This window comes from Staurois parvus, unplaced genomic scaffold (assembly GCF_062004578.1).
Source record: "Staurois parvus isolate SC_StPar_1 unplaced genomic scaffold, SC_StPar_1.0 ptg000239l, whole genome shotgun sequence".
NCBI lineage: Eukaryota > Metazoa > Chordata > Amphibia > Anura > Ranidae > Staurois > Staurois parvus.
The window spans coordinates 2,897,519-2,917,028 of record NW_028318035.1 but is presented as its reverse complement, the minus strand read 5'-3'; the positions used below and the strand labels follow the sequence as shown (position 1 = coordinate 2,917,028).

The 19,510-nt window shown below is 41.0% G+C and overlaps 1 protein-coding gene across 2 annotated transcripts in view; it reads right to left on the bottom strand.

Annotated features, from left to right (window-relative positions):
- Positions 1–284: 284 nt before the first annotated feature.
- Positions 285–19,510, bottom strand: part of CLBA1 (clathrin binding box of aftiphilin containing 1) — a 28,909-nt gene continuing 9,683 nt past the window's right edge. For both annotated transcript variants that reach the window (XM_089680308.1, XM_089680307.1), the window contains 5 exons: positions 13,735–14,188; positions 6,198–6,349; positions 5,993–6,113; positions 4,172–4,282; positions 285–3,009 (listed from right to left, as the gene is read on the bottom strand). In XM_089680308.1, the coding sequence (XP_089536434.1) occupies positions 2,866–3,009; positions 4,172–4,282; positions 5,993–6,113; positions 6,198–6,349; positions 13,735–14,076 (870 nt within the window). In that variant the 5' untranslated portion in view covers positions 14,077–14,188 and the 3' untranslated portion in view covers positions 285–2,865. The remainder of the gene's footprint in view (positions 3,010–4,171; positions 4,283–5,992; positions 6,114–6,197; positions 6,350–13,734; positions 14,189–19,510) is intronic.

The following is a 19,510-nucleotide window of genomic DNA, read 5'->3' as shown; positions in this document are numbered from 1 at the left end:
CTAGAATTTTGTTTTCAGTTTCTTTTTGGAACACTGTACAGCACCTGTCTATGACTTTGTAAATAGCGCCGATAAACGCAGCACTCGTCCATATAGCACTAGATAGGTATGTATGCCTGGAAGAGTTGTTCACTCCGGGAGCATTATACCCACTACCTATCCCCAGCTCAATATACACACATGGCATCTGCGACTAACTCTGAACATAATGGCATTCAAAGGATTTGGCTGTGGAGCTACCAAAACATTTCCCAATATCTTGAAAACATTGACACACTTCTGAGTAACTATTTATGTGAATGTATTATAAAACATAGAATACACATTCCATCACATCTCTTATAAATGAACATTGCAGGATTTGTACCTGTAAACATTGAAGTCTGTGTTTTTTGTTTTTAGAAGACAAAAGACCCATTTAGAGCTAAATTGCTCTATATTGCCAGATGTCCCATACCAGTCCTCAGGTTCGTTTAATCACTGGTGTGAAACATGATGCCATGAGAGAAATAGAAAAACTGTTAAGGGCTGAGCTTTTCAACATTCAAGCTGTGTGGCTGTCACCCTGCCCCTCTTAATTCACTAACCTGTGACAGGTGTTACGAGTTTAGGTTCTATTTTTTCTGGTCTGCATACTAAGGCTGGCCATACACCATACAATTTTCTGCTTTAGAATGACCAAAAACCATATAATATGAAGTCAAGCCTAAACACCACTTTCAATTGTATCCAATTAGGCAGGCCCTTGCATTACATAGTTGAAGGTAAATCTATCTAACCTATGCGTTAATTTTTTTTCCCTATAAAAAAAAACAACAATTTTGAGAAAAACAATATTTGTGACTTTTTGCTATTGAGCATGTCCAGTAAAAAAACAAAATCTAATTTCCTCAAATTTAGGCCAAAATGTATTCTGCTACATGGCTTAGCTAAAAAAAAAAACCCAATATGTATAAATTTAATTGGTTTACATGAAAGTTATGGCATTTACAAATGGCATTGTATATATACTGGGCTTTTTTTTTTATTTATTTTTTTTATACTAGTAATGGCGGCAATCAGCGACTTATAGCAGGACTGCAGCAGGCATTCTGACACTGGGGGGAACTGACATCAATACAGTGATCAGTATCCACTTCATCTGATAAAGCACTGCACTAATGACATTGGGCAGGAAGGGGTTAACGTGAGGCAATCAAAGGGTTAACTGTGTGCTGTTTTACAATGTGTGCTGTGTTGTGCTTCACTGTAATCACACTGCTTTGCATGCAAAGTACTGTGCAGGAGCTGACGGGGAGGAGAACTGTTGTTTACCAACAGTTCCCCTCCCCATCGGAGATCCTTGCCAATCCCTGGCCGGGACCCGGTGATTGACAGCTGCAAACCGCAGCACGGGTAGGGTATGAACATGCGCTCCCTACCCAGAAATGCAAAATCACACATATATATATATATATATATATATATATATATATATATAATGTGATTTTGCGCAGTAGGACTAAGCAGTAGGGTTGATTTACTAAAGCTGGAGAGTGCAAAACCTGTTGCAACTCTGCATAGAAACCAATCAGCTTCCAGTTTTGTCAAAGCTTAATTCAACAAGCTAAAGTTAGAAGGTGATTGGCTACCAGGCACAGCTGCACCAGATTTTGCAATCTCCAGTTTTAGTGTGTGGCCATCTCTGCTCTGTGGCCAGATTAATTGGAGAATTCCCCTCACATTGTAGAGATTTCTTTCTACTTCCTGTTGCATCTCCAGGGCAGGACATGAAGGGAAATTTTCCTAAGAGGTCACACACAGGAAAAAAAAACTGACAGCACCTTTTAACCCTTCTATACGCTAACTAGAAAAAAATTCTAGATGTACATTTTTGGTCCTGACATGTCCCATACAGCTGTCAAACTTTAAAAATATTACAAACCCTCAACATTACTGATGGGGTGTTTAAAACTAGAGATTAGTGAATTAAGTCATTCAGTAGTCAAAAATTAAAAAGAAAATACAGGCCACCAGAGCCCCCTGCAATTATGTTATTGGTTAAAGAGACAAGGACTGGTTTAATAAAACGGAAGAGTGCAAAATCTGGTGCAACTGTGCATGGTAGCCAATCGGCTTCTAACTTCAGCTTGTTCAGTTAGGCTTTGACCAAAAAAAAAAGGAAGCCAATTGTCTTCTATGCAGAGCTTCACCAGATTTTGTGCTCTCCAGTTTTAGTAAATCAACCCCTAAGTCTAGGCTTACTCTATTGTGGCTTTATGTGGGCACAGCAGCCCTTTCATTTGAATGGACTGCTGTACCCGTGGGAAACACAGGGAAAAGGTCTGCAAACTTTTTCTACAAAAACACAGCTTCATGGTGCTGCAAGTGGTTTCCCGCACCCGAATTTCACAAAAAACAGATATTACATTTGGAATGAACACTGATTGCTACACTCTGTAGTCTGCTAGAAGACTAGTAAAGGGGAGTGGCAAAGTGAAAACTAAGTTTTCAGCTTTGTCCTACATTGCTTATTGAAAATTTCACACAGATAATGAGACCGTCTCATGGAGGCCATAGTAACTAGGCATCAGATTTTATATATGGTGCCCTTTAGAAATGCCAGAAGCCACTGCGTGATTTAACTCACCCATGATTCCTGGATGTTTCACATCAGCCATGGGTCTACTGACCAATCTATCCATGGTGCTTCATCACCCCCCAATGTTGTGTTCAATGTGCTCTAAAAGATCATTAGTGAAAAGTATGGAATATACAGTGCAATAGGTTAAATGTCATAGTTCTAAAGTTCTGTTAAAAACATAAATATTATTCATACTAACATTTAAATAAAACAAAGGCAGGCTTGTCTTAGGCAATTTAAAATTAAAAATGCATCTGATTTGTACTGAAAAAACTCTTCTTTCCAGAAAAAGTGAGGAAGGACACTGGGGCATCAGCTGCGGGCTTCTTCAAAAATAGCTGATAGGAAAATATTTGGCCTTGGTTGGATCTTGGAGACACATCCAACTGAAAGAGAAGATAATACTGTATTAGCAGACATTATATTCATTGACCAATCTGACCCTTAATTGTATACTGAAGTAGTGAAGCAACCCTTCAGTACTGCAGGCTTTGTTACAGTGTAATAAGGTCATGACTATTGGACAAACCCAATCCCTTTCAGTGCTTACAGTCCATCCTGTCTCGGCCCCAGGCTGATTTCCTCAATTCCCTGCAAAGTCCCTGGAATGTGCCTTTGGTCCACTATAGTCCACCATCCAAACAACTGGCCACACATCAAAGAGGTTCAGATTCAGTCAAGGTTTATTTGCAAAGACAGCACACCACCCAATTCCACCCATAACCATGTTCTCAACATGTTTCACCCACAGCAGGGCTTAGTCATGAGGATCCATGGCTTTGGGAGGGAGTGAGCAATGTGCTGTCATCTCAATAAACCTTGGTTGCAGTTGAATGTCTTTCAAGTGTGGTCTGTCATATGGATGGTGGACTACAAGGTCATGATCATACTAATGCCAGCCCGGAGACTGACAGATGTGGCAACTGGATCAAAAATCTGGGAAGTTCCCGAGCGGTAATATTTTAAAGACACCTGTGTGACCCCAGTCTCCTGAGTCAAGCAAATGGTGCTGCCCTACATTATGCTGGTTAAGAGTCCCTCAAGGATCTCTGGACCATTGACCTCATGGTGCTTGGGAGGCCAGGAGATGGTGGTGGATATCAGAGGAGATGTAAAGTGGACAGTCTGTTACCATAGGACAGGCCCATTAGGTGCCAGCATTCAGGGGACAAAACAAGCCAGAGATCGTGGCACAATAGAAGTACCACAATTTCCCAAAGAAGAGAGGAACCAGATAGCAGCGGGAAGGAGAAAGAGGAAGGGGCTGCACTTTGATCATAGGAGGAGATTGTATCCTAGGAGGAATACTGCATGGGACAGAGACCCAATGATGATGTCAATGGGTCTAAACTAAGTTAAGTAATGAAAATAGAAGGGTTTTAATTTAAAAATGAAATTAACATGCTGAGGGGGTTGGGGGAGGAAATTAGGTAAGGGAAAATGTAAGCAAATTAAACATCAGCTTTAAACTGAAGGAGTATCATGACTCTACAATTGAGATACAGAGCCACTAATGTAGACCATATGCTTTGTAGCAGATATACTTACCTTAGTTTGAATTAAAGACTTATTAGCAATAGGGTATGACATTTCATTAACGTGCAATTGTTCCACATCAGGTTCTGTTAAAACAGCAATTTCATCTCTCTTGACAAACATCTGTAGCAGAAAAAAAAAGTAAATTATGCAAACCAAATTATTGTCCTGTCTGCACTAAAGTTTTGGGTACCTCTGCCACAGACATGTCACAGGCTCCTAGCAGTGGTCAATGCACTGGATTGCTTGACCTCACCTGCACCCCCTCACTCTTCAGAATGTGTGCATTACTGATTGTATGTTAGTCATTTCTATATGACCTTTGTGTTTGTTTTCTTAAGAGAACATTTCAAGTGTTATTAAACCCTCAAATGCCCACTTCTGAGGGTTTTTTTTGTGGTGGCCTTGTCCCTATACAAGGTCCCATGGAGCCATCTTTTGCATGCACACTCCTGGCTGGCCGCTCCTTACCCTACGTAGGTCCTCTCCTGCTCCCCCTTCCTCCAAGCTGTGATTCTCCAACTTGGCAAGGTGGAGAGGTGGGTGAGATGACGTCACAATCTCCATCTCGTCCAATCAGATAAAGCCTTGCCTTACAAGGCTTTCTCTGAATGGCAGCAGTGCCAAGCAATTAGAATCACTTGTGACCCGTGCTATGATACTACAACATAAATACCAAAAATGTGCTAAGAATTCAGTTGCTGCTTCTATAAAAAGGTACTGACCTTAGATTAAATGTTATAGCAATGAAGCACAACTCAATTAAACGTGCAAATACTTCAAAATATACATGTCGATAAGTTCATGCAATGTGCTCTCTCTAACAATATTTTCCAAATTACACCATCATCATAATTGTGTAAACAAATAATTTATGGATTTAAAATGAATATAGTCTCTTATTGTGCAAACGTGCAGTTATTCTTCATAATGTGCAACAAATCCTTGGTGCTCCCCTCTGGTGATCCCACTTACTCAACAACTCTGGTGGACTCTTATGAGAACAAGAGTCTATCACACTTGTGTGTTAAATGATCTCAAAGGGATTTGTAGTCCTCCTGTGGGTCCAATCCATATTCTGATCCTCAGTTGTCAGCTTCCCATTCATAAGTATAAACTCCTCATAAGATTGTATATAAAGAACAGAAGTAGCACACCCCAGCCACTGATTGGTACAGAGAAAAGGAGGTGGGCATTTGTTCCCCGGGAAGTGCATGCTTGCCATACTGCCCTGAACATCCTGTATAGATTGAGTGCACTGAGCAGTCGCCATGGACTCTAGCCTTTGAGAACGCCCAGTGGGAGGGGCGAAACACATCAGGTGGGAGCCGTTGGTGACCCCACATCAGTTCAGTGGAATGCATGCCGGCGCAATGCTTCAAGCCTGGCGTTTGTATGATTTTTAATTTGTCAATACATGTGAGTGGAACATGATTTTACCTTTAACTGAAATAAACGATATTTCACTATGTGGGCTTCCTTTTTCCCTTTATATTCAATCTTATGAGGAGTGCCAAGCAAGCACCCCCTTATGGTCAGTGTGCAATGGAGAAAGCCCCTGCTGCCGGATTTGGAAGATCATGGCTCTTACTGTATGTAGTTCTGACTAGTGATTTTCAACATCTCCAGTGGCCCCCTGGATATTAGTTAAAGACACAATTACAACGAGACAAGCTGGACCAATGTAGGTATGCAATACACATATCGGTAATTCCTGGAGTTCAGTTTTAAAGAATATACTGGATAACTGAATTCAATTGTGTTTTTTTAAAATTGGTCTGGAGTACAGCTTTTAATAATGCAAGTTTACAATGTATGCCAGAGAGTGCTTACATTTTCAGCAGAGATGCAGAGCAGGGACATGAGATCTTGGCATCCCTTGGATTTCTGCCAGTCCAACCCAGGATTACTAGGCAGGATGACGCCTGCCTTCTCTGACCGCTCACAATCAAGCCTGGAAAACAAATTATACATTTTATTTGGAGTACAAAGCAACACACCACTGAAGATGGAACACAATATATATTCTCTACTTTACCATAAGTGGGATTTTACTAACTGGGACACAACATTTCCTTCATTAGATGTAGATGCTAAAACTGCATCCAGACTCTTCACATCCTCGCTCATCTCCTCCAAAGATGGGGCTGGAAAGCTCAGTGCAAAGATTTGTTCACAGTCCTGGGTGTGCTGCAGGGAGAAGGATGACAGGGTCTCTATTAAAAAATTAATTCAGTATCCATGCTAAGTCATAATGTCACAAATTCCCCAGCTGCTGGTAAATTACCACCCCCTAGTGTTTACAATTATCAACAGTCCATTAAACCAGCACTAAAAACTGTAAAACCTAAAAATACCCCCAATACATAATTCAGTGATGACAATTGTTAAATCAAATCCAATAGTGTTCCATTTCAAGTCCAAAATGTTAATTTAAAATATAAAACAGTGAAAGTTCAATATATATCTATCTACATGAATTACTACACCCCAACAGATTTGTCAGAAAACCTTTACTTTCCTTTCAGAATCAACATTTTCTATGGGACTCTATACTACAAAATACTCCCACAAATGCGGCCCATTGATTGATTGCAAACAAGATTTGTTAATTTGCACACACAAAAAGTATTCAAGACCATGTTGCAAAAATGAATACACCCCAATGAAAGTCTTAGTAGCAAAGCTAAATTTTAGACAACACAATCCTAACTGACAAGAATTCAACTATAGATGAGTCTAATAACTCATTAAGCAGGTGTCCAGCAGACAGTGGATTATAAAAGGGTGTTACTTAAACAAAAGCCCCTTCCCATTTCATACTGTCAGCAATGGCACCACATGGAAGAGAAATGTCACAAGGCCTGAGAAAGAAAATAATTTCTATACAAGGTGAATGCTACAAGAAGATCAGCAAAGCTTTACTTATCAGTCAAAATACTGTAGCAAAAGTGATACAAAAATTTCACAAATATGGAACTGCAACCATCTCACAGAGATGTCCAGGCCGTCCATGCATGTTAACACCTCGACAGGAACATCTTCTGATGAGAAGGGTTGAAGAAAATCGCCATCCATGTTTACTGCCGTTAACTAAAGAAGTAGAAAGCTAAACTGAGATGATTGTTTCCTGTGACACAATATGACATACAATGCAAAGGAATGGCATGCATGGGTGTCGTCCATGAAGGAAGCCTCTCCTAAAGCCCATGCACAAAAGAGCCCACCTAGAATTTGCCAGGGCCCATGCTGAAAAAGAAAACTACTGGTACTCTGTACTCTGGAGTGATGAGACCAAAATAAATGTTTTTGGAACTGATGGCTTGAAAACTTTGCGTCGTAAAGGTGAGGAGTACAAAGAAAAATGCATGTTGCCTACAGTGAAACATGGTGGTGGCAGTGTCTTTCTGTGGGGCTGTATGAGTTCTGCTGGTGTCGTGGTGCTGCATTTTATTGATGGTGTCATGAATTCACAGATGTACTGCTCTTTATTGAAAGAGAAGATGCTACCATCACTCTTCCAACATGACAATGATCCAAAAACACACATCTAAGGCCTCTGTTGCATTTCTGAAGAACAACAGGGTGAAAGTGATTCAGAGGCCAAGTATGTCTCCTGCTCTGAACCCAATCAAACACCTATGCGGAATTCTGAAGAGATAAGTTGAGCATCACTCTCCTTCCATCATTCAGGCTCTAAAAGAGGTCAATCTTGAATTATGGAAAAAGATAGATGTTGCAATATGTTGCCAAATTATTCATCCCATGCTTAGAAGACTTGGTGCTCTCCTTACAAATCATGGAGGTCATACAAAATATTAGATGTAGTAGTTTTTGTTGTGGAGTGTATTAATTTTTACATCAACTAATTTGAGTTAATGAAGATTTTGTAATCCGTTTTATTATTAACTTACTATAATGTAATGAGCTAAACAAATGTTCTATAAAACGTAGTTTTGTCAAAATTTCGGAAACCGTTCTTGTGTTCACTGAGATATTGATTAAAATCTTATCTGAGATATTGATTAAAATCTTATCTCTCTCCCTCCTCCCTAGCCCACATAAAATGACAGAGTGAGGTCAGTGCATGCTGAAGTGCACAGTACGCAGAAGTTGCCAACCGTCTGCAGAGTCAATAGCTAAAAGACCTCCAAATTTTGTGTGGCCTTCAGATTGGCACAACAACAGTGCATAGAGAGCTTCATGGAATGGGTTTCCATGGCCGAGCAGCTGCATCCAAGCCTTACATCACCAACTGCAATGCAAAGCGTCAGATGCAGTGGTGTAAAGCACGCTGCCACTGGACTCTAGAGCAGTGGAGATGTTCTCTGGAGCGACCAATCACGCTTCTCTGTCTGGCAATCTGATGGACGTGTTTGGGTTTGGCGGTTGCCAGGAGAATGGTACTTGCCTGACTGCATTGTGCCAAGTGTAAAGTTTGGTGGAGGGGGGATTATGGTGTGGGGTTGTTATTCAGGGTTTGGGCTTGGCATCTTAGTTCCAGTGAAGGGAACTCTTAAGGTGTCAGCACACCAAGACATTTTAGACAATTTCATGTTCCCAAGTTTGTGGGATCAGTTTAGGGAATGGTCCCTTCCTGTTCCAACATGACTGCACACCAGTGCACAAAGCAGAATCCTGGCCTCAACCTGATAGAACACCTTTGGGATGAATTAGAGCGGAGACTGTGAGCCAGGTTTTCTCATCCAACATCAGTGCCTGACCTCACAAATGGGCTTCTGGAAGAATGGTCAAACATTCCCATAGACACACTCCTAAACCTTGTGGACAGCCTTCCCAGAAGAGTTGAAGCTGTTATAGTCACAATGGGTTATACAGTGGGACAAAAAAGTATTTAGTTAGCCACCAATTGTGCAAGTTCTCCCACTTTTTTTTAAGTGAGAGAACTTGCACAATTGGTGAGAGAGGCCTGTAATTGGCATCATAGGTAGACCTCAACTATGAGAGACAAAATGAGAAAAAAAAAATCCAGACAATCACATTGGCTGATTTGGAAAGAATTTATTTGCAAATTATGGTGGAAAATAAGTATTTGGTCACCTACAAACAAGCAAAATTTCTGGCTCTCACAGACCTGTACCTTCTTCTTTAAGAGGCTCCTCTGTCCTGCACTCATTACCTGTATCAATGGCACCTGTTTGAGGTTGTGGACAGGTGTCTTTTATACTGATAACAAGTTCAAACAGTCACACTCCAAACTCCACTATGGTGAAGACCAAAGAGCTGTCGAAGGACACCAGAAACAAAATTGTAGACCTGCACCAGGCTGGGAATACTGAATCTGCAATAGGCAAGCAGCTTGGTGTGAACAAATCAACTGTGGGAGCAATAATTAGAAAATGGAAGACATACAAGACCACTGATAATCTCCCTCGATCTGGGGCTCCACGCAAGATCTCACCCCGTGGGGTCAAAATGATCACAAGAACGGTGAGCAAAAATCCCAGGACCACACGGGGAGACCTAGTGATTGACCTGCAGAGAGCTGGGACCAACGTAACAAAGGCTGCCATCAGTAACACACTACGCCGCCAGAGACTCAGATCCTGCAGTGCCAGATGTGTCCCCCTGCTTAAGCCAGTACATGTCCAGGCCCGTCTGAAGTTTGCTAGAGAGCATTTGGATGATCCAGAAGAGGATTGGGAGAATGTCGTATGGTCTGATGAAACCAAAATATAACTGTTTGGTAGAAACACAACTCGTCTTGTCTGGAGGAGAGAGAATGCTGAGTTGCATCCAAAGAACACCATACCTACTGTGGAGCATGGGGGTGGCAACATCATGCTTTGGGGCTGTTTCTAGGCAAAGGGACCAGGACGACTGATCCATGTGCAGGACAGAATGAATGGGGCCATGTATTTTGAGATTTTGATCGCAAACCTCCTTCCATCAGCAAGGGCATTGAAGATGAAACGTGTCTGGGTCTTCCAACATGACAATGATCCCAAACATACCGCCCGGGCAATGAAGGAGTGGCTTCGTAAGAAGCATTTCAAGGTTCTGGAGTGGCCTAGCCAGTCTCCAGATCTCAACCCCATAGAAAACCTTTGGAGGGAGTTGAAAGTCCATGTTGCCCAGCGACAGCCCCAAAACATCACTGCTCTAGAGGAGCTCTGCATGGAGGAATGAGCCAACATACCAGCAACAGTGTGCCAACCTTGTGAAGACTTACAGGAAATGTTTGACCTCTGTCATTGCCAACAAAGGATATATAACAAAGTAATACTTATTTTCCATGCAATGCATACTGAGAAAATGTAAATCCGGCCTGAAGCCCAATCAAAGTCTTTCAACAATTTTGTACAGTTTTCTACCGCTGCATGTTGTATTTTTAAAGCATTTCCTATGACAAATTATTTATTTCTTCTCAGTGAAATGCTTACTTGCTTTAAAGTGGAACTAAAGACAAAACTGTTTTTTTCCATTTTGAATAGAGCAAGGGAGGGTTATCACCCCTATCTTTTTTTCTGCCCTCTGTGTCCCATTGGGGAGATTTACCTTCCACTTCCTCTGCCATAGCCCAAACAGGAAGTGAGAAGAAATCACTGCAAATTAAGGGAATCTCTTGGGGCCCCCCAGGTCCCCAGAAATAGTGGCACCATTTGAAGATTTCCCCTCCATTACTTTTCTAGGAACAACCCATAATTTAGGATTTACTTGTACTTTTACTTTCAATGATTATGGTAAAACAGGAAAAATAGGATAAATCTCCCCAACAATGGCACAGACAGGAATACAAACATAATAGGTGTTCTAATCAATCTACACTATGTGCAAAAGGTAAAAGGGACTAGCCAAATTTCAATACACGCATGGGCATTGTGGCTTTACAGAAGTTGATCTACTGATCGACTTCTGTACAACCACCCTGTCGGATTTTCCTTACTCAATCAGCACGGCAGGCTATAGACTGCAACGCTGTTAAGTAAATTCTGTTGGCAGGGAACACTCTTTGCTGTCAGAATATGATACAGTGGGGAGGATTCCCCTATCCACCTTGAATGTGTGGATGGAGGAATCAGGCCAATTTTGTCATTTAACCCACTGGTTGAACAAAAAAAAAAACTGATCCATCTACAGTTTGCTTTACCCTGCAGTGGTCTATGCTGTCATAGCCGAGTGTCTGCCACACCCAGGGGCGGACTGACTACTCATGGGGCCCCCGGGCAATAGGGGATCATGGGGCCCGTGTCCTCGCCCACACTCAAACCACACCCAAAAATGCCTATGCAAAAGGTACCGGGGCATCTCATGGGGCCCCCTACTGACCACGGGCCCTCGGCCAGTGCCCAAGCACCTGAATGGTCAGTTCGCCCCTGCTGGAAACACATAAATATTCATGCTGTAGATTTGACTCTGCCCCTGGCCACACCCCTCATTGCAATCTTCCTTGCACCAACTTGCATTGTATTGAAGTAAAGAGTAGAGGTGCATCTGGCCAGTCCTGTTACATTACACAGGGCAATGGGTCCAACTCATAGAATTCAGTTGTACACCTTGCACAGCTGCTATACGAGCCAAGTGGATGTAAGTCAATGTAAATGGAGGAAATAAGTGTAATACCCATCAGCATATCTTTTTCTATGATTGCAATTTGGCTTTATACAGAAGAGCTGCTTTTTTATAGCTTCAGAAAACTGCCAAACCTCTGTAGCAAGAGATCAGATTGCACATAAGAGGAAGTCAGCAGGAAGACACCTCACTCCCCTGCTCTTCAAGCAGAGAAAGAACTCTATTTATTTCATTTACGTAGGCTGCCAAAAGGCACACAGGTGGTTCTGGGCCCAGCATGCTTTGCAAATGGCTTGTCATAGATGCACCCTGTGTTAAATGTTAAATGTACCCAACAAAGGTAAATGTCCTCATAATGAATTGTTGTGTGTGTGTGTGTGTGTGGTGGGGGGGGGGTAATAGACATATGTACTGTACCAAACCCCCATCTTCTTCCCGTGGTGCCTAGATGAGGGCGACATCCCTCTGTCGAAATCCCTGGGAATGTTGAGTCTCTCAAATCTCACAAGAGGACACTCCTGTACTGTGATGAATTGTCTTCTAATAAGTATTGGCCTGTTCAACATTTTCAAGCCTGGTACACACGATGCGAATATCAGACAAATGATCATCCGTTTTTTTTTTGTATGCTAGTCTCATATCAAAAACAAAATAGGCTACTAGAGTTATGAAAATTCTCATAAGATAGAATATGACTTCCCGCTAAGACAGTGTTGTCCAAAGTGGTTTCTGAGGAGCCCAAGGGTTCCACAGAAAGAATTTGGAAATATTCAAAACTTTCTTTCCAGAAATACTTCCCAAATCTGGATGTCTCCGGAATCGAGTGGGTGCTCAATCCTTTGGTCAAACATGAAATCATTCTTCTCAAACCAGAAGCTGAAGAAGACCTCATTGATTTGAGAAATGATCTGGTGCATAAAAATCTCTTTGCTAAGAAAGAGCTCTCAGAATTCTGGATATGTTTGGAAGCTCAATGTCCTCTGCTTAGCACGGAAGCGATTAAATTGCTGTTACCATTCAGTAGCTCATACCTTTGCGAGCAGGGGATTTTAGTATTAACGGAAATGAAGCCGAAGAAATGAGAGAGACTTCAAGTAATCAATGAAAAAATGTGTGTGAGCTTGTCCACCAGCGAGCCTTGAAGATGTTTGATCTGTAATCGTAAGCAAGCTCTCGCTTCCCATTAGATTTCAATATTCATAATTGGCTTCGTATGTATGTATGTATGTATGCATGGCTGTGACGCTCATAGCATACCACGATTCTTACACTAAAAATCTCATATAATCAAGTTCATGACATGCTATGATAGAATTGATGTTTATATATTTCTAGATATCATTTTTAATTTAAAATTTCCAATTATACCGGTATTATAATAAATGTTGTTAGTCTTAAGTCCTAAAAAATGTACCTGAATAAATATTACTGATCGCATTTAATAATGTTTTCACTCTGGGGGAGGGGTGGGGTTCCGCGACGATGAAACATTTTTTCCGGGGTTCCGTGGACTCACAAACTTTGGACAACACTGCGTCAAGATGTCATGTGTTCTTTAGTTTCCGAGCATGTGCGGCCTTAATCACTCGATTGTTTACAGACAGATACTGTACTGATTGAATGAAAATCATTAGTTCTGCTAAAATTTTTTGTGCTCGTCCCTTCAGATATTTTCGCATGAATTGTTGTGATTGGCTCTCAAATGTTGTGTACCAACGATCAGACTATCGGACGATTGCTCCAAAAGCGGTATTTTTCATCAGATTTTCTCATCATGTGTACTAGGCATTAGGGAGATCGCTGGATGGATGGTGCTCTGTGGAAGCTGGGATAAAGGTAAATATATTAACTTACCACAAACAAGTTTTTTCCGCTTACACTTACAGCAATTTATTATGAGGGTGGAGGGCTCCGATGTAATAAATGGACTTTACCTCTTGAAAAAAAATAATTAAACTACATTGGTTAAACATGGATCCACCACCTTCTTTCAACAGAGTACTTTGGAAGAATAAAGTGCTTTAGTTTTAACAGGTACCTACCCCACTTTCTTCATTAAATGCATCCCATCCATCTTGGACATTGGTTTGCTCAGTGCAATGCCCTTCATCTGAGGTAAAAGTAGAAAAAGAGTTCAACTGCAACCCTTCATCTGCATAGTAAAATTGCTCCGACTGTGGGGTGAATTCATCAAACCCCTCAAAGTCTCCCCATGTATTAGAGACCTCTGGTAATGATCTGCCTGTGTCACACTCTTCACAAAGAGAGGTAGATCTTGTGGGCTTCTCCTCTAGACAAATATTGTCTAAGCAGGGCAAAGCAGGCAATGTTCCATTCTCTGCATCACCGGTGAACCCAATAATATTGTCACCGACATCCTTCATGGTCCTACATGGATTTTACCAGAATACAAGTCCATAGCCAGGTACTGATGTGAACATAGAATATCTTCCCTGTAGTTGTAGCAGAAATATCCTTCAATATGAACTTCATTCACTAATGGAAAACAAAAGAATCACATTTAAAAAACATTTAAAGTAGATCTAAACCCACATCGCCAAAATTTCATATAAGCTTTAATATGTTAATTTCATCCTGAAAGTGTTTTTCAATTCCAATAAAACTATTGTGTGTTTTTGCTTTTTTTTAACTCAGTATCTTGGTTATCGATGATGGACAATCTGGTGGTCGTGTGTCACTTAAAGGGATAGTTCATCTTCGCAAAAGAACTGCCTATGCAGGTAAGGGGCGTCTGTGGATAAAAACAAACTGTGTGTCTTTGACTAAAGTTGAATAATGTCCTTGCTATAGGTGTAAGCCATTTACATACCTCATGAAGCCTGACTGGAATATTCCCAGGATGTTGCCAAGTACTTCCAGGATGTTGCTAAGTAAGGCCTAGTCATTTACTGCTCACCCCCACCATCACAGGAGTGAGCTTTTTTCCCCGTTTCAGCCTCCCTCACACGGTCTGCCATGTGATGGTGGAAGTGAGCAGTAATATGTAGGCCTCATTTAGCAATGTCTTGAGAGTATTCCAGTCAGGCTTCATGAGGTACATAAATGGCCTACACCTATAGCAAGGATATTCTTCAACTTTAGTCAGAGCTGTACAGTTTGTTTTTACCTACAGACACCCCTTATCTGCATAGGCAGTTTTTTTTTAGTAAAAGGTGGACTATCCCTTTAAGCAAAATATTATTTATTACGATAGAAAATATCCATCAAAAGCTAAATTAGTGAGGATATGACCTGCGTCAGACTTCAAGCCTAAACCCTAGTTAATACTGAATGCGACTTTAAAATCGCGCTACTGCACCTGAAGTAGAGCAATTTCAAAGCCATAGATCAGTGCGATTTCACTGCTGCTTGCAACTTCATTTGCCAGAAGTCAATGCAAGTCTCAATGAAATTGGAAAAAAGTAGTGCAGGATCGATTATTGAAATTGAGCTAATTCAAATCGCACTGTTTAAGACAGTGCCATAGAAATACATTTGATGTGACTTCAGCTGTGATTTGCAAATTGCATGTCGCTTTGGTATGAACCAGGACTAACATCTACAGAGTCATGTTACTCTTTAAAATTACATTTCAGGTGTCTCATTAGAGACTTTTCCTTTTACTAGACAACAAGTGAGAGGACACCTCCCCAAAATGACAGTTGACAGTTTTACAAATGTCGCATTTGAAAGATTTTCCCTTTATTCCTGTTCTGGTGACTCAAATTTTTGGATTTCCCCATAACATTCTGTCTCAGTGATAGTGGCCACCAAGAATAATAGGTGGGGTACATTTCCCCAATAGGAACACAGACAGAAATAAAAAGTGGACTAAGGTTTTAAAACTCCTGACACTCTAGCCTAAAAAAAACCTTTTAAATCCTAAGTTTAGTTATTTTTTCAGATCAGCGTGGCACCCCCGACACCCGGGAGCCACCTCCAGAGGCAGGGGGCAGGCCAGAATGTCATCCCAGGGCTGAGTCCATGGCTAAAGTGAGGGGATCAAGAATGAACCTTGGGTGCCGGTCAACTTGTGTTTTTTAAAGATTTATTGCAGAACGGTCAATGTGGTGCAGTTTAGGGGTCCCAGATACTATATGAGATAATTTACAGACTCTCCAAATCTATGTCCAGCTTCATAGTGCCAGAACCTTTAATCCGACCCAGTGGCACAGTAGACAGTAACTTAGCTGGTTCACAGACTAGGTCTCTCCATTTCCTAGGTTTAGTGCGCCCTCTAAGTGAGTCACCAGGCCCTTCTGAGAGACCATCCTTCTTCCTGGCGCTCTCCAGCAAGGGTCGTCTCCTGGGTTTCCCCTTTGGCATAGCTTTCTCGATCACCAGGCAGGACAGCTCCAGGACCACTTCTAGCCATTAGTCCATATTCTGCACATTAGGCCCCACACAGGTTATTGGGACTCACAGCAGAACTCCATCCAGTAGCACTTTTAGGCTTCAGCCTGGGGGAAGACAGCAAGAACATGGACTGTCCCAGGTATTTATATCATCCCCTAGCATGCACTAGCGGCCTTGAATCTTCCTACTGGGTTAGCTTAAGGAAATATGAATATCTGTAACTCATTCTTGTTTGTGAAATCCCATTCTATCCCTAGTGGTACCAGTCACACCTACTGGCAGCTGTAAGCAATCACAAGTCAACCTAAGCTTAGGGAAAAACCAAGTGAAAAAGTATACAATCAGTCTGAGCTGACTATCATCCAGTCAAAAACTAAATTTAGATAGTTGCCCCCATTTTGTCTTCACTCCCCCAGCCATATCCACACAGTGGTAATCTTCCAGTACTGTGGGAGGTTAATACAGGAACTGAAACGGTCATAGGCATTCATCACAGGTTCTATGCCCACCCACTGCATTCATTCATAGAAGCTAAACTATAGCTTTCATCAATGGAAAGCACTCAAAGAATAAACAACAGGCAAACGAATGAAAGGTCTGCATCCTCCATTCATAGAGAGCTTTGTTTTAGTACAAGATCATGCTTTTATTACACAACATAAAACCCTGCTATTTACAGTCCTGTTACCAAATTTTTTTGCTGATCCTGCCATTGCTGAGGTTACCCCCTTACTTCCTGCTGAGGGCTGATAATGCTATACAACCGCTACTGAGCATGCATTGTTGTTGGTCTTTGATCAGTGTCTCCCTATTCATCTTTACAGTCACATCACTACATCTCTTGGAGGTGTTGTAAGTGGAAAAAAGAAAAAAAAAGGGAAGGTATTTTGAAGCACTATTTACTTAAAGAAAAAACCCTGAACAGAACTTATCATACAGGACTACATTATATGTGTGTTAGTGTAGGTTTGCCTTATACATTAAATATTTGTTTTTGTAACAAACAACAGAAACTCATATGACATTGCACATTCTTTTCGAAACATCAGAGTAGGTGTCACTTCCTGTGTTAGTGGGCTTTTGTTGAGTCAAAAAGTGTTTCCTATTCTTGCACTTTCCACAACTGCAACATACAGTAACAGCACAATGTAGAAGATACGAGCAATAAATAAATAAAAAAATACAAAAAAGGTAGTAAGCAATATGGTCAATTCAGTTCAGAAAAATACAAGCCAAATAATATCTTTGTGCCTGCAAAAAAAAAAAAGAAAAAAAAAAAAGGAGAATATAAAGACTGCTGCATCTGCTACTCAGTCTATCAGTCTAGATCAGCAATGGGCAAACTACGGCCCGCGGGCCGTATACGGCCCGGTGGACCTTTTAATCTGGCCCGCAGAGCTAGGCTCCCGCTAGGCTCCTCTCACAGTCCGCCGTGTAGCATGAAAATCTGTCTCCTATGAGGATCTGTCCCCCTCGACGTATCTGCGCATGTGCCGGAGATCGCCGATCGGCTGCTAATGCCTGAAACTGGCACATGTGCAGATACGTCGAGGGGGACAGATCCTCATAGGAGACAGATTTTCATGCTACACCGGAACGACGCGGGAACACGGCGACAGGAGCAAAGGTAAGTGAATTGACACAGGGGGGACTTGGGGACTTAATATGGGGAATGAATTACTATAGGGGGGATGAATTACTATATGGGGGATGAATTACTATATGGGGGGATGAATTACTATGGGGGATGAATTACTATATGGGGGGATGAATTACTATATGGGGGATGAATTACTATATGGGGGATGAATTACTATGCTTACTATGGGGGAATATTACTATACTTACTATGGATGACACATACACATCATTCATCTACTCTTGGTCCGGCCCCCGGGTCCAATATATGAACCCATTGCGGCCCTCAAGTCAAAAAGTTTGCCCACCCCTGGTCTAGATACTACATGTCGAACAACTACTTCAAGAAAAGTGGGTGCACGGTCTCTTAAAAATTCCAAAGTGCAATTGTGCATACAATGTAACTATATCAAACCATATTATGTTATAAGAAAATAACAATAGTGTAAACTCAATACAAGCAATAGTCTAAACAAAAAAAAAAGATAAAAAATGAAAAACAATATATAAGCACAAATAAAATTGTGCCATATACTTTAAAAGCATTCAAACGTTAAAGCATGTGTAATATAACACCATACTCTACTTAAATAAAGATACACAGAGAAGAATGTATATCCATACAAATGGGAAAATGTGTATATGGACAATGACAAGCTATATGCTTAAATATGTCAAAAAACACTCAAATTTTAAAGTGTATGTAATACAACCCAGTACTTCACTCTCAAAATAGAAATAAACAGAAAGTGTACATACGTACATATGGACAATTATAAATGAAACAGCATATATAAAAATATATTATTCAATATTGCAAACAAAGATAAAAAATATTAATAAAGCAACCAAACGTGCAAAATGTCTGTACAGATAGATAAATATCCTGGTGAACAGTCCAAAATCAAGATGGGATAAAAAAAAAAATTGCAGGCCCTTTAAATGTCACTGATCACCGCCGTTGGTGAAGAAATTCTAACATACACACACACCATAGTTTGTAGATCCTATAACTTCCATGCAAACCAATCAATATACATGTATTGGGATTTTTTAAATCATAAGACATGTAGCAGAATACATTTTGGCCTAAATTTATTAAATTTGATTTTTTTTAATTGGATATGTTTTATAACAGAAAGTATAAGTATTGTTTTTTTTCTCCTGTCTTTTTTTGTTTATATAAAAAGAAATAGAAAAACCCCAGTAGTGATCAAATACCACCAAAAGAAAGTTCTATTTGTGTGAAAAAAAATTATACATTTTGTTTGGGCACAGCATTGCATGACTGCGCAATTTAACCAGTTTAATTAGCCCAGCGTTAAATAGCAAAAAATGGCCTGGACACGAGAGGGGTAAAATCTTCCAGAGCTAAAGTGGTAAATAACAAACATGTCATACTTACTCTGCATAATAGTTTTGCACAGGGCAGCCCAATCCTCCTCTTCTTGGGTCCCCCACTGACACTTCTGGCCCCTCCCCCCTGCTGATTGCCCCAATAGCAAGTTGCTTGCTATGGGGGCACTCCTGCATGCTTGCTCTTGAGCCGCCTCTGTACCAATGAGATGCACAGAGCATGGTTTGGCCCCGCCCACCGCTCCCTTCTTACTGGCTGTGATTGATAACAGCGGGTGCCAAATGACTTCTGTGTCTCAGAAAATGAGGAGGGAGATGCCCAGGAGAGCCTAGGCTCTCGTACACATGCTGGATCAAGATTGGGCCTAGATAAGTTTTAGGGGGGCTGTTGCACACAGAAGGTTTTTTACCTTCATTCATAGAAAGAACTTAAGCCATCACAATCAAGATTTGGTCCAAACGCATAAA